At 38.6% G+C, this 12,807-nt stretch overlaps 3 protein-coding genes across 5 annotated transcripts; 1 reads left to right on the top strand and 2 right to left on the bottom strand.

The window, feature by feature from the left end:
* Positions 1–1,944: 1,944 nt before the first annotated feature.
* Positions 1,945–7,589, bottom strand: LOC122414106 (cilia- and flagella-associated protein 100). Of its 3 annotated transcripts, none has more exons than XM_043424975.1 (8): positions 7,475–7,589; positions 5,492–5,676; positions 5,166–5,382; positions 4,751–5,008; positions 3,850–4,216; positions 3,425–3,654; positions 2,982–3,305; positions 1,945–2,620 (listed from the first exon to the last, which is right to left on the bottom strand). In XM_043424975.1, exons 2-8 carry the CDS (start codon positions 5,629–5,631, stop codon positions 2,225–2,227), a joined length of 1,932 nt encoding a protein of 643 aa, XP_043280910.1. In that variant the 5' UTR covers positions 5,632–5,676; positions 7,475–7,589; the 3' UTR covers positions 1,945–2,224. The 3 variants fall into 3 exon arrangements, with proteins under 3 accessions (XP_043280910.1, XP_043280911.1, XP_043280912.1); XM_043424976.1 differs by having other exon boundaries at positions 5,492–5,673; positions 7,475–7,579; XM_043424977.1 differs by lacking the exons at positions 5,166–5,382; positions 5,492–5,676 and having other exon boundaries at positions 7,475–7,570.
* Positions 6,418–10,799, top strand: LOC122414108 (uncharacterized). The gene is made up of 4 exons (XM_043424981.1): positions 6,418–6,552; positions 8,254–8,523; positions 8,671–9,054; positions 9,362–10,799. The coding sequence occupies exons 2-4, from the start codon at positions 8,260–8,262 to the stop codon at positions 10,049–10,051; spliced, it is 1,338 nt and encodes a 445-aa protein (XP_043280916.1). The 5' UTR covers positions 6,418–6,552; positions 8,254–8,259; the 3' UTR covers positions 10,052–10,799.
* LOC122414109 (mitochondrial thiamine pyrophosphate carrier-like) lies at positions 9,955–12,699 on the bottom strand. Its single transcript, XM_043424982.1, has 5 exons — positions 12,258–12,699; positions 11,869–12,021; positions 11,496–11,698; positions 10,844–11,317; positions 9,955–10,071 (listed from the first exon to the last, which is right to left on the bottom strand). The coding sequence occupies exons 1-5, from the start codon at positions 12,372–12,374 to the stop codon at positions 10,038–10,040; spliced, it is 981 nt and encodes a 326-aa protein (XP_043280917.1). The 5' UTR covers positions 12,375–12,699; the 3' UTR covers positions 9,955–10,037.
* Positions 12,700–12,807: the final 108 nt, after the last annotated feature.

Genomic DNA, 12,807 nt, shown 5'->3' with positions numbered 1-12,807 from the left:
CGCTCCTTCTATAGTGATCCTTCGGTGAGTTTATTTCTCTCTACAACCTTCCCTTCGTTGTTTTTTTTTTTGGCGAGTCGAACGAGTTGTCTCCACTCTCATACCATATACAATCTAATTTATGCGATCACACATAAATTCGCTGTCTAGTCGGGCGAGCATTCATTTCGATGAAAAGGAGACTTCAATGAAAGGTTCCAGTCGCCCAGTAATCATCGTACTTTTCAATGATGAAAAATCCACCGACTGAAATGACTTTGAATAAAAATCCATCCTCGTTAACAATTGAACGAGAAAAATGACACAGAAATTATACTAAATTATCCCCGAACGAAAAGAATTTGGAAATCAAATTTCGTCATAAAATTAGGAAAAGTCAAGGATTTTGGAAATTGAAATTGAAACGTATGAATGAGAATTTGAAAACAAATGCAAGTTTCGACGATGCAGAAAAATGGTTCCTGGGATCGAACTTGAAACATGTGGAAAAAAAATTGAAAAGAAAATTGAACCTTAGGAATTGAGAATGAAATATTTGAATCGAAATACTCCAATTTTGTTCCAATCGCATTAATCCTGATAAAGCTCGAAACCGATTACCCTTAATCATTAGATTCAATTTGTATGTTCCAATGATTATAACTTACTTTTATAGATTCGATTCAAGGACACGAGAGGGAAAAACTAGAAGATGAAGAAATAGTAAATAGCCGAGTGACCGAGTCGTCGAGAAAATGATTGTACGGTTATCCGTAGACCGGATAGGCAAGTGCTATTTCTCATCCTCTCTGACAGAAGACATCACGTTAAGCAACTTTATCGCACGTGCCATTCGTGTACCGACGATTACCCGTTTGAATTTTTATCCAACTGGAGAATCCGGTCTACGCGGAGCAACGGTCCTGCTCGTGGTTACTCCGACCATGGTCGTCTCTTCGCATACGTGACTCTGATCTGAAGTGTGTATGCACAAATATACTTGGATTCGTGTGAGGAGAAGCCCACCAGGGAAGTCGATGAACCATTTTTCTTACTTTTTACCTTTTTTCTCAAGATTTTTCGTTTTCGTTAAATTTCACGTCTTAAGATAACAATCGTAAGAAATCTTCAACCAAATGTTGATATCCACTCTATTGTAATAATTAAAAATTGTTAAAACGTCATTAATGGGAATTCAGTTGAATTGTTTTGAATACTGATCCATCCGGGGATGCAGTGGAAACGTTTTTTCGTTTTGGTTGAATAAAATTTTGTCGAGAATTCAAATTATTGTAAGTTTCAACGGGCTTGATAAAGGGATTGAAATTTTTCGAACGTCCTCAGACGCCTTGATGCCTTTTCTGAGAATCCATCACTACGAATGATTTTTAAACTGATTTGAATGATTAATTTGATCTAAATTTGATAATTTCGATGTGAAGTGAAATTTTTTTGACAATTAATTAAAAAACGCAATTTACCCACGACAGTGATTCGAATGTTTTACGAGATGAAAGTTATGAAATGAAGAATATAGTCTTGGAAGGGGGGAAAAAACAGGATCGCGTCGTGGATAGCAACAGAAAAATCGTGGGATGAGACGCCAGACTCCGAGGGCAAAAAAAGCACGAAAGAATCAAAACACCGACCTCACCGACAGGTTGAAGTGGAGGGGACGAGGAGGGGGGAGGGAGAGAAAGAGCGAGAGGTTTTGGAGCTTCTTGAAGGGTTGTTTTTCTGCCCTGGCAAACGCACGCTCAATCTCTCTGGCCACAGAACCTCTTGTTGCCATGGGGATAACTCATCCAAGTCCTCGCCACCCACTGGTCTACAGCCGCGAACGAAAATGATCACTTTCACTTTCTACGAATACTAATTCACAATAAAGGAACCGGGCGATTATAAATTCATATGAAACCATCGGTTGGAAAATTTAAAGGGGAAAAAACCAGGAAAATATGGATAGAAATTTTCTTCAAATTTTATTCATTTGGATAAAAAAAATGGAAAAATTACTGCTTTTGTTTCGTCATTGAGTTAGAAATTGAGGTAAAATATCAAATGAGAAATCGTTGCCATCTTTCATTGTCTGTAGACCAGTAATTGGACGCAAAAGTGACGAATGAATTGTAAAGATAAGAATTTTCGTTGAAAAATCATGTGAAAAATTCTCGGTTCTGTTTTTATGATGTAGAAAGATCGATGTTTTTATAATATGCTTTAAAAATTCTGGGAATCTCGTACTTTAAATTTCTTCTGAATTTTCTTTGCGTTCGACTATTTTTTCGATTTTATCAGAACAAAATTTCTTCCTGTCGTCCTTGTCCCCTTGTACGCTTCTAGCCATTTCTAACTTTTCAGCTTCTCTCGCGAGAGTTGCTTTGCTCTTGAAGGACAAATCGAAGTCATCGGGAAGTTGGGATTCGAATTTCGTGGGATCGTCGAGTTTGCAGTAGTTCGTAAAGAAATTTAAAAACGTCATTTCGTCCTCGGTGGGAGGTTGAACTTCAGGAACGACTGCCTCTTTCGGCTTCGAACTTATCGAAACTGCACGTGCCCGAGGTTTACGTCTCTGCGGTTTCGGTTTTGGCCCTTCCATTATTCTCTCCAGGGCAGCTAGCAGGCGATGCATCAACTCGAACTAAAAAATAAAATAATCATTTTGAAAAAAAAGTTTTTTTATGATCCAGAGAGTAAATCGATGTCCCTGCACTGTGATTGCTCGCCAAATTTTGACACTCCGAGCTTGCTCCGAACTCGAATTATTTTCTAACAAAAAAAATCATTTTCGTGGACGCTTTTTGCATTGAAAATTCCTTCTCATCATAACTGAAAAACTTTTTTACAGACTTTTTCTCCTGAAAAATTTGTAGCACTCAGACTTGGGAATTAATTGCAGGCAATTTTTTTCTTCAGATCTTTCGCTTTATCATTTCTACGATGAGAAAGAATTCAAGTAGAAAAATAATAAAACTGAAAATCAATGTTCCTATAGCTGAAACCTTTCTCGCTGCATCTTCAGCATCTTTCATCGTCTTCATCTCTTGTCTGAAGCCCTCTTTCTCGCATACTCGTACGATATCGTGAGGCAGATTGTCCAATTCCATGTTAAGCTGCTCATAAGTTTTTTCGATGAGGTGCATCATCGTGTACGAATCAAGATTAGCGTCGTTCGGTCCTACACAGCTCTCGTAAGTGTCCTCGACGAAAACTCGTAAATAGAGCACTGGCTCTGAGCACACGAGATCGCGAAATACGCCGTGGAGAAGATGATTCGCGTATTTTTCTAAAGACTTCGCTCTCTCCTCTGCTAGACGAATATTTTCCTATTTTTACATTAATTACAATTGAGAAAATCGATTTTTTATCCTTAAAATTCAAATTGTTTAAAAGATTTTCTACAAAAACGAAGCAACAATTTGAATGTGGAACGACAAAAATCCACCTCGAGGTCACTGAGCCCTTCTTCGATTTCACCGAGCTCTTGTTTTATCAGAATCTCAGTTTGGACGATGCTCGAGGCCATTTCTGCCATCGGTCCAGCCAACGACTCGAGATGAATGAGAGCATTGAGATTCTGCAGTTCCATAGACCTGAAAACCTGCATCAGCTCTTTCGGATCTTTGAAATAAAGCTGAGGCGGGGGAGCCTCTGCGACTTCCAACTCGAACAAATCTGCAAAGAAAACAACTTTTTTAAATCGTGTCTTTCATTCGCGTTGCATGATGAAGTCAGCAGAGTCCATCGTAGATTGTATAATCGAGATTCGAACCGTTATTTCATCATACATTTTTGAATTGATTTTGTTTCAATGTGTGGAAATTCCATTGAAAAACGAATTTTGCAAATTTTTTTATTTTTCACACTTGCCGATGAGAGACTCTAGAGAAACCGAGTTGTCGACGGTCTTGTATCTCCCCAGGAGATCATCCATTTTTGCAGAAACGATACTCGAGCCTGAGGAGGAACGGTGAATCCAATCGTGCTCGAGGCGCCAGGATATCGGCGATACTTGATAGAGAAATTTTTGGCACATTTTAACTGTCCGCCACGACTCCTCGAGCGAGTATACCTCGAGACGTAGTTGACCCAAATCTTTAGACAATTGATTACGCCTCGTAGTCGCAGCATAAGTCAATTTTACTTCCTCCTCGGCTTCGTTCAGGATTGCCATGCTGTCACCGTGATCTTTTGATAAAAACTCCTCAAAACCGTTCACGCAGATCCTATAATTTTCCTAAGCATTCAAATAATCATGAAATTATTATCATTATTTTATTTCATCAAATTTTTAACTTTCAACAATATGCAAGAAATCTGCACAAATTTGCTCGTCCACAAGACGATTTACAAGAGCGATTATTTTTTAAAAAATTGTTAATCTTTTTCAGCTGAAATGAAATTCAATAATTTTCCAGAGTATTCCGAAAATACGTTCAACAGTTGTGCTTTTTTTTAGACAAAATACAGACTGCGAAATGCCTAATTTCTCATGAGATTTTCCCAAGGCTTTGAAAATTTTTATTTTTCTCTAAATTTAAATTTCGAGGAATATCGAATTGTTTGAATTTAAAAAATGTTCAACGAAGATCCTTTCAAAAACGATTTACAATTGTAAATATTGCCGAAATCATTCAACTCGTCGAACTAAAAAAACGACTCGTTATGCATCGAAAAAAATTTCGCTATGATCGTCACGTTCTTAACTTTTTTCAACGACTCGGTACAAAATTATGATTGCTGTGTGAAGAGATACGAGTTCTCGAATGACCTTTGTCTCATTGAGCCGACGTTGTTCTTCGTCAAACTGTTGATCGATACGAATACAGTCGTCCCTTTCAGCCCCGATGAGTAGTCGAGTCCTGAGAACATTCCGAGCGTCGTCGATGTAACGCTGCTTCGAGAATTTTTCGCCAACGGTGCGTCCCGTTATATCGGTGAAATAATTCGGATCGACATCAGTCATCGCTGTTGCTTTATCCAAATCCTTGTGTTTCGTCGCTTCTTCCGCTTCAAGTTCGACGTCCACCTTGAGGGAATGGAACATTAAAAAAAATGTTGAACGAGTGCGAATGAATTTATGAATTTTTGCATCGAGTTTCGTTCATTTTTCGAATGAATTTTTTGAACTTTCTAATCAAAATTATTCAGAGTCTGGGTTTTGGGATTGTTACGAATAACTTTACTCTGATTCTTCGAAGAATATCCTTCGACCTTTCGAGCAACTCGGCCTCAGCTTCAACCGCGCTTTTTTTCGGCTCATTTTTCGCGGACCACGCTTTGGCCCAATGGAGATAAGCCAACCAGTGACTTTTCGGGGGCAGCACGAACGGCGATTGGTCGTCGTTCGAAAATATTGGTTTTCCCAAGTGTTCGTGACCACTGGTGAAGTAGTACTGCGTCCTATTTTTTGTTTTCATTATTAAAATCTCTCCCATTATCAGCCTTCGTAAACGTTGGTTAAGAATCGTTTATCGGGAAAGTTCGAGCTACCAATTCGAACGGTTTTTACCTCCGCCCATTGCGCCGATGGAAAATGAAGTCTTTCACCGAGGGATACTTGACTCTTGATTTCGAAAGCACCGGAAGTTTGAAATTTCGATCGATCTGTCGAATTCTCGAGAAACTATGGGATTCGGAAGTGTCACTCATTTTTGTCCAACTTCAGTTGTCAGTCGAATATCTCGGACGCATCTACTGTCAAAATATCGACGAATCAACGACGTTTCTACAACATTCGATAACCTAGCAACGGTCCTCCCGCCTCGTCCTGCGCACGACTCGATTTTTGTGTCGCGCAACAATCTTTTTACATTTACGAGCTCTTGAGCCAGTCGCCTGCGGAGGCGCGAACATTTTGAATTCAAATTTCACAAATTTCACATCTTTTTCGCAAAGTCCCATTTTTTCCACGATCAGCAAATGAATACTCAAAATGTTTGCATCCAACCTTTCAAATAACAAGCCAATAAAAACGAAATAAAGTCCCTCCAAAAAAATCGATGAGGAAACTCCAATTTTGGGAGAAAGAAAATTCACGTCGATTCGTTTGATCAATAAAAAAAATGAGGGAAATCCAGATGAAAATTAATGACTCATATGTTCGCACAAATTCGTTTTCCCCGTAATATCGATCGAGAAACGTGAATTAAAATTGTTTGCAGCAAACTGTAACAATACTTCAGACTATTTTTATTAAGCAACTGCTGAATAAATTTATACGGTACTGATGAGAGGAGAAAGACGCCTCTTTCCATCGGACATGCACCCGTACAATTGAATGTATATATCTATAGAGCTTAGCCGGCGTTCTAGTTTCGAGATTCAGTACGTTCTTCGTGAGAAAGAAAGGAAGCGTTCGTAAGGAGGAAACGCTCGTACGGGGTTTAGTACGGTTGAGGAGTCGCTTCGAGAAGGCACTTTCATTATACTTCATAACGCCGAAGGTGCAAGCCGAAAAGTATCGCTGCAATCGAGTGCAAAGTGGTTTTGACAGTTTTATTTCTTCGTAGTGGAAACTCGTAGTAATATGTGCGATTTTTTAATTATAACAGTGTGAGACGAGTGCTGTTGGTAAGATTATTCAAAAATGAGTCCTTCAAGTTCGGTTTTATTTTCTCGAGATCCATTCGAATGAAATTTCTCCTTTTCGTGTTATTTTTGCTCTCCCTTCGCGACACGCCCTTCCCATTTAAGCAGGCTTTTATTAGAACATTTTGCACGTTCGTTGTGAAACTTGGACAATCGGAAAATGCACTCTGAAAATGATCCAACGTGGAATAATAAAATTCTATGGTCTGAGAAGCAGCACTGGAAGGAAATTTACACTTTTACGAGGCAACGATTCGCGGTGATGAAAAATAGGGAAGGCAAATACGAGCATATATATGGGATTTGTGATAGCCACGAAAGATATCGAAACAATAGAACAATAGCCGAGTGGTCCAGCACACGTTTTTCCAAAGTATATAATGCTATTGTGCTGAAACGATCGAATACTTGATTTCCGAGAGTATAATTTTTAATAATTGCACACCTTGAAAATTGCCCAACTTCCATTCATTCGATTTCACGTATAGCTACGAGTGTGTTCGAGCTATTGCTGTTTATTTTCGTTGAGGAACGAACGAAACAATGAGATTGTGAAAGAATTTCATTCGAGTAACGACACTTGCTATTTATTTTTTCCGGATTTTGTGCATTTAGCAGAATTTTTTGTTAGAGTGAAGAAAAAACAGAGTTAACCGATCACCTTTGTCGATCGGTTATTTCGATCAGGAATTTATGGACGGAAGCTCATTGGGGAAAAAGACTTTTGGTTTCTCAAGCCATGCTATTTTCACAAATTCTTATAATTTTGAAAAACTATTTTCGTTACTTTTCAATCGGTCGATGATTTAAAAATTCTTGCACATTCTCTCGAGCCCGTACTTCTGTCAGAGATAATTGTGTGTGGGCCCGAGACGGGCATGAAGAAAAAATAAAAGAAAATTACTTCCGAGGTTTCACCGGCGGTGTTCGGTCGCCGGGAGCAGCCGAACGCGAGCGCATTCATGCTCTGTTTCAGCGAATGCGAATCGGGCGGCTGTTGAGTTTCTACAGGAAGTTCGATGCTCGTACGCGCCCATGAGAATCAACACGTGCTTTTATTTTCCCACCAATTTCACCTAAACTGCGAGCCGGTTAATTCGTTTTGTCGTCGAAAAAAATTCTTTTTCCACTTTCGACCGAACTCGAGAATCCAAAGGTCGGAGGCCCCACAAGTTTCGACCTTTCTCCCCGTGTTTTAATGATTTGTGAAATTTCATTCTCAAGCTAAAAAACAGAAGAAAAAAAATTGAAACTGTCGGCACTTCGAAGCGGAAATAATTAGCGGAAAATGTCATCAATCGTTGTGCTAAAAGGTGGAAAATTTTCGAAAACTTGCGGCAACTCGCGTGACTTCCGTAAAATGAGAAAGAAAAAAAATGAAACGAAGCCATCAACAGAGAAAATTTCTCAAGCGTGCGTCTCGTGAGAAATTTAATTAATTTCAATCGTGTCGTAGCTCCCAAGAAAGTCCCCCCCGTGTCCTTGACGTCAAAATGCACATCGAGTCGTTTTATCTCCTCGTTTAATCAGTTTCAGAATGGAACAACCTTCGTCGCGTTATTCGTAATTATAGAAAAGCCTAGACACGAGTTTAGAAACGTTCTGGTGGAGGGACTTTCTACAAAATGGTTTGAAATTAGCAGACGACCTGAGATCTAAGCGTTCAATTTACACTGCCAACAGACTACGATGGCAACGAGCTGGAAATTCGTCGTTTCAACTTTGTTGACGATTCTGTCGTCCTCGTCGGTTATCCCAATGATTTCATCGAGCTCGACTTCCGCCCTGGGAAACTTGGATCGATGTGGGGGCCGGTTGGAACGAGCTTTGGATGCTCTTCAGAGAGATTCACCTCGAAGAAATCGACTCGATGAGGAAGAAGCTGGGATCGTGTACCAACAAAAACTCTCGTCAGCACCTTTCGAAATGACCGTCTCCCGGATCGCAGTCAAGGTACGAAATCTGCAATCGAAAACGGTTCAAAAATCATTAAATATTTTCATACTGTTTTTCCTCTCAATTCATATTTTCATGCACTCAAATTTTTCAACGGAATTCAGAGATTGTGATTTCTATGAAAAGCCTTCTTTCCTTTCGCAGCTTCCTCAGGATTCTCGGAATCACGGTGAACATTGGGCACGCGTGGAAAGATGTTCTTACGAGCCGAAAAGCAACGCTCTCCAGACGCGAGTGATGTTCAACGATTTGTCAGTTTCCGGTGTAATATCACTTTTACCAAGAGACAATCAAGCTCCGATCTCAGCTGAATCCTGCCGAATGAGCTTACGTCTCAGACGAGCTGGCATCGAATTTTATACGAATCCCATAGCTCGGGGACGCGGACAAATGAGAATAAGGACCGAGTCGAGCTTTCTGGAGCCAAGATTTGCCTCGATATATGCTTACGGCTGCAGACCAACGAGAACTGATAAAGAAATCAAAAGATACGACAAATGGCCACAAACTCATCAGAATAAGTACCAGGTAGTTTCATAGACTTTTCTAGAATTCATTTTGTAAAATGAAACAATACTGAAATCACCATTTTACGCGCTTCTATTATTCTATCTTCGGTATTTCACGATTTTCTACTTTCGATTCTTCAATTTTTCATCAACACTTATATCTGTTACTTATTAATTTATTGGAATTTTTCGGTTTGCACGTTCTCCGGAGTTAATTTCAATTCATCGATGTTTAAATAAAATTCAAAAAGCTCCAAAGCCACATATTCGTGAGGAAAGTCTTACCGATAATGGAAAATGATTTTTTATATTTTTTAATCGCCCAGCAATCACCATCAGTAAGTCAATTATCAATCGAAGAGCCGTACGAAGCTCCTGAGCCCCGTGAAATAGCTGGTCGCACGAAGGAAGAGGACGTAACAATAGCAAACGAGGAAACGAGGGCCCGAGCGCTCTCCGATTCTGACGTGAATTTGGGTATTTGGCGTAAAAACATTTGGGTGACGAAAATTCCACGGCGAAGAAGACGGAGAAGGTCGATCGCCGAAAATGATCCAGGACTGAACAATTCAACGGCGGAAGCTTCAAATTACTTTCTGCGTTCACTGGTGAAAGATGTGGCAAAAAAAACGTCCTCGAACTCGACGAAATCTGTAAAAAAAATGGATGCCTTGAAACACGAGGATGAAAACGATACGTTTGAAAACTTGGGGGAATCGAGATTGAAAAATAGCCTCAAAAGAGAAACAACGCTTTCCCAACTTCTTTATCAGCCCGTTGCCGATCGTCAAGAACGAGAATTTCCCGAAAATGATTTTGATCAATCCTTGTCCGACGAAGACCTCGCTGAACGAAACGATCATTGGCTCTCTCGCGAAACTATCGCCACCGAAATGGAAGACGTTTTTCTTCGTGGTGCTAGCCAAGCTCTCACTAGATACATCGAACGCGAACTCCATCCAGCGATCAAAGAAACCCTCATGTTATCCATGGGCTACACTATTAGTTATGGATAATTCCAAAAAGAAATAGAAAGCTGAAAAGACAATAAAAAAGATTAAGGCATTGCTTCAGAAATTTTTAACAATTGATTTTTCTGTTATTGACTAATGATTACTTTCGTGAATACTTGAAAAGTGGACGTAATTTCGGTGGATAAAAAAATGACGATTTTTTCGATTGTTTATTTTTGAGTAGTTCACTCCATTCGTTTGGAAGAGTAGTGAAAAATAATCGGGAAAATCAACTTTTTCATTGCCAAAATGACGAAGAGTAAGAAAGTTTCTATACACCCAGTCTTTTCACAGACTTCAAATCGTTCAGTCAATCTAGAGCTCCGAACACTTTTCGCTAATCATGAGAGCTGCAAAATTACCAAAGTTAGACAAAAACCTGATATGTCCAAGCAATTGAAATTGTAGTTAGAACGATCGGTAGATTATTCAATTGCGCCTGAATCGTGATTCATTTGTTCGAAAACCTTTAAAAAGCTTTTGGTTTTTGTTACCCGCTACGTTTCGATGAGTCAATGTGAGAACAAAAATTTGTATTTGTTCGTTTATAAGAATATATTTATAATTTATTATTTATCACAAATTATTCTAATCCTAGGTTTGCCGATTGAAGGAATATAAGTAAAGCTTATTATAAACATGTTACTAAATGTAATCAGTACGTAGGCAATCTTGATTTTGTGATTCAAGAAGATTTATACGAATGTTAACTGTTGATTTTACTAATAAAAAAGGATAATTTTCAGTCCAATGAAACGTTTTTTCAATTCTTATGGTGAACGATTGCTTTTTTACCGTGGAGTAGTGCTCGTTGAGAATTCTCGCATTTTTTGAAGCAACAAAAGCGTTTGTTCGTAAACAGTAAAATGGAGAGCCGTTGTAGCTGCAGCCTTTATTTGACTTGGGACTAGACCTTTGAACAAGCCACAAAAGCCTTCGTTCCGAAAAGTCTGAACGGCGCAATCGATAAGACCGTGACAAGTGAAAAATTGGCCAAAACCTTTACGACCGTGCTCGAAGCCTTGAATCTGCAATCGTTTTCGCGCTAAATCGAAAGGATAAACGAGAGTTTTTGCAGCGAGACCGGCACTGCTTCCCGCGATCATGGAACTCGTAATGTTCGTTTGGTCATTCGGATAATAAATTTGCCACGTATCGACGAACCATCCGTAGAACATGAATTGGAGTCCGGCGTGTGGCGATATTTGCAACAAGGTAGGCGATAAGCCACGGAAAAACGATCTGGTCGATTCGGTCCTCAAGATAGTTCTGTAAGGAAATAATTTATGTGAAATAGCAGTTGGTAACTTTGTACGAAATTATTTCTAATTTAAAGAAAATGAAGAAAAAGATGTTGACTTTTGAGATTTGCGGACAGTAAGAAAATGTGATTGAGTTGTTGCAAAACAACTAGTTTTAATCATTTTTCCATTATTTCTATACGTACAGATAAGGGTTCAAAACTCCTCTGTAAACTGGGTTATTCGAGGACTGTGAAACCAATCTTGTCCTGACTGTATCAAAAGGATATGAAATTATTGTAGCCACGCTTCCTGCTGCTGCTCCGGCAATAAAATTCACTGACTTTTTCCATTCTGGTACATCAGCAATTTGGTCAAAGAATTTTTTGAAAATATTGTATGAATAAAACTGTAATAGAAAAGCTCATTGAACGATGCATCGATTAGAACCAAATCTTGAATATTTCTTTGTATCATCAATTATGGATAAAAATAATTTTGTCGCAGTTTATAAGAATTTCCAGATTATTTACCTACTTTAATCAATTAATATGTATGTTGATAATTACTAATATATACCTGTCCTAGACCGTACACGATGGAAAGTATTTGCGCAGGCACATGACCTTTCCATAATGCTAACAATCCCTCTTCCTTAACAATAACATTCACGGCGTGTGCCAGAGATCTGTATTTGCTGTTGTCGTTGTGTCTGATTGGTTCGACTTGGAGCTGGAAGGGATTATTTTGACGGGAGAAAAAATGTTAATGTTAATGGTTATGGATACCTTTTGAAAAAATTTTTAAACCAAAAAAACAATTTTGTTGACATTGATTTTTTTTGGAAAACAATCACTTTCTATTCTTCATTTAACCCATTTTATTCGTATAGATGCAACAGAAAATTACAAGAGTTTGCTTTTAATAATGTAAATTGAAGATAAAAATGGGAATTGTTCTATTGATACCTGAAACCTGATTTTAATAACATCGAGAGGTTGACAAATTAATCTCGTTACGAAACCACTCGTGCCACCGGCTATTGCGTGATCCGAATCTTTATCTCTAGCAGAATGCGATCCCATTGCTGCATAACTTGCTGCTTTTTGATTTTGTTTATATTGATGACAATAGCTGTGTACTAATTACTGACAAATAAGATAAAAACATTTTACGCAAATGATAACAATAGCTGTGCGCTATTCGCTGACGAAGATAAAAATAACATGTGCAAGTGACTTGCGAATGGCAAGTTGTTCGTTCGGTAATAGACATAACCTAGCTCTTATTCCTCTGTTTAACTCGAGTACGCGATAAATAACAGAGTGTATGATGCAATATTTTTGTTTGTACGCTTCTTTTCAATCGAAAATTTTCAATCGTTGGCAGTGACAATAAGGAATCAAAAAACTATGATTATTTCCCAAAATTCGCGAATATAGAAAATTGTTCATAACATGAAAAATCAAACGATTTTTAAAATTTTTGAGTTTTTATCCCAGGAAACGATTATAAGCA

This window comes from Venturia canescens, chromosome 7, assembly GCF_019457755.1.
Source record: "Venturia canescens isolate UGA chromosome 7, ASM1945775v1, whole genome shotgun sequence".
In the NCBI taxonomy this organism is placed as follows: domain Eukaryota; kingdom Metazoa; phylum Arthropoda; class Insecta; order Hymenoptera; family Ichneumonidae; genus Venturia; species Venturia canescens.
This window is presented reverse-complemented; position numbering and strand designations above follow the sequence as displayed.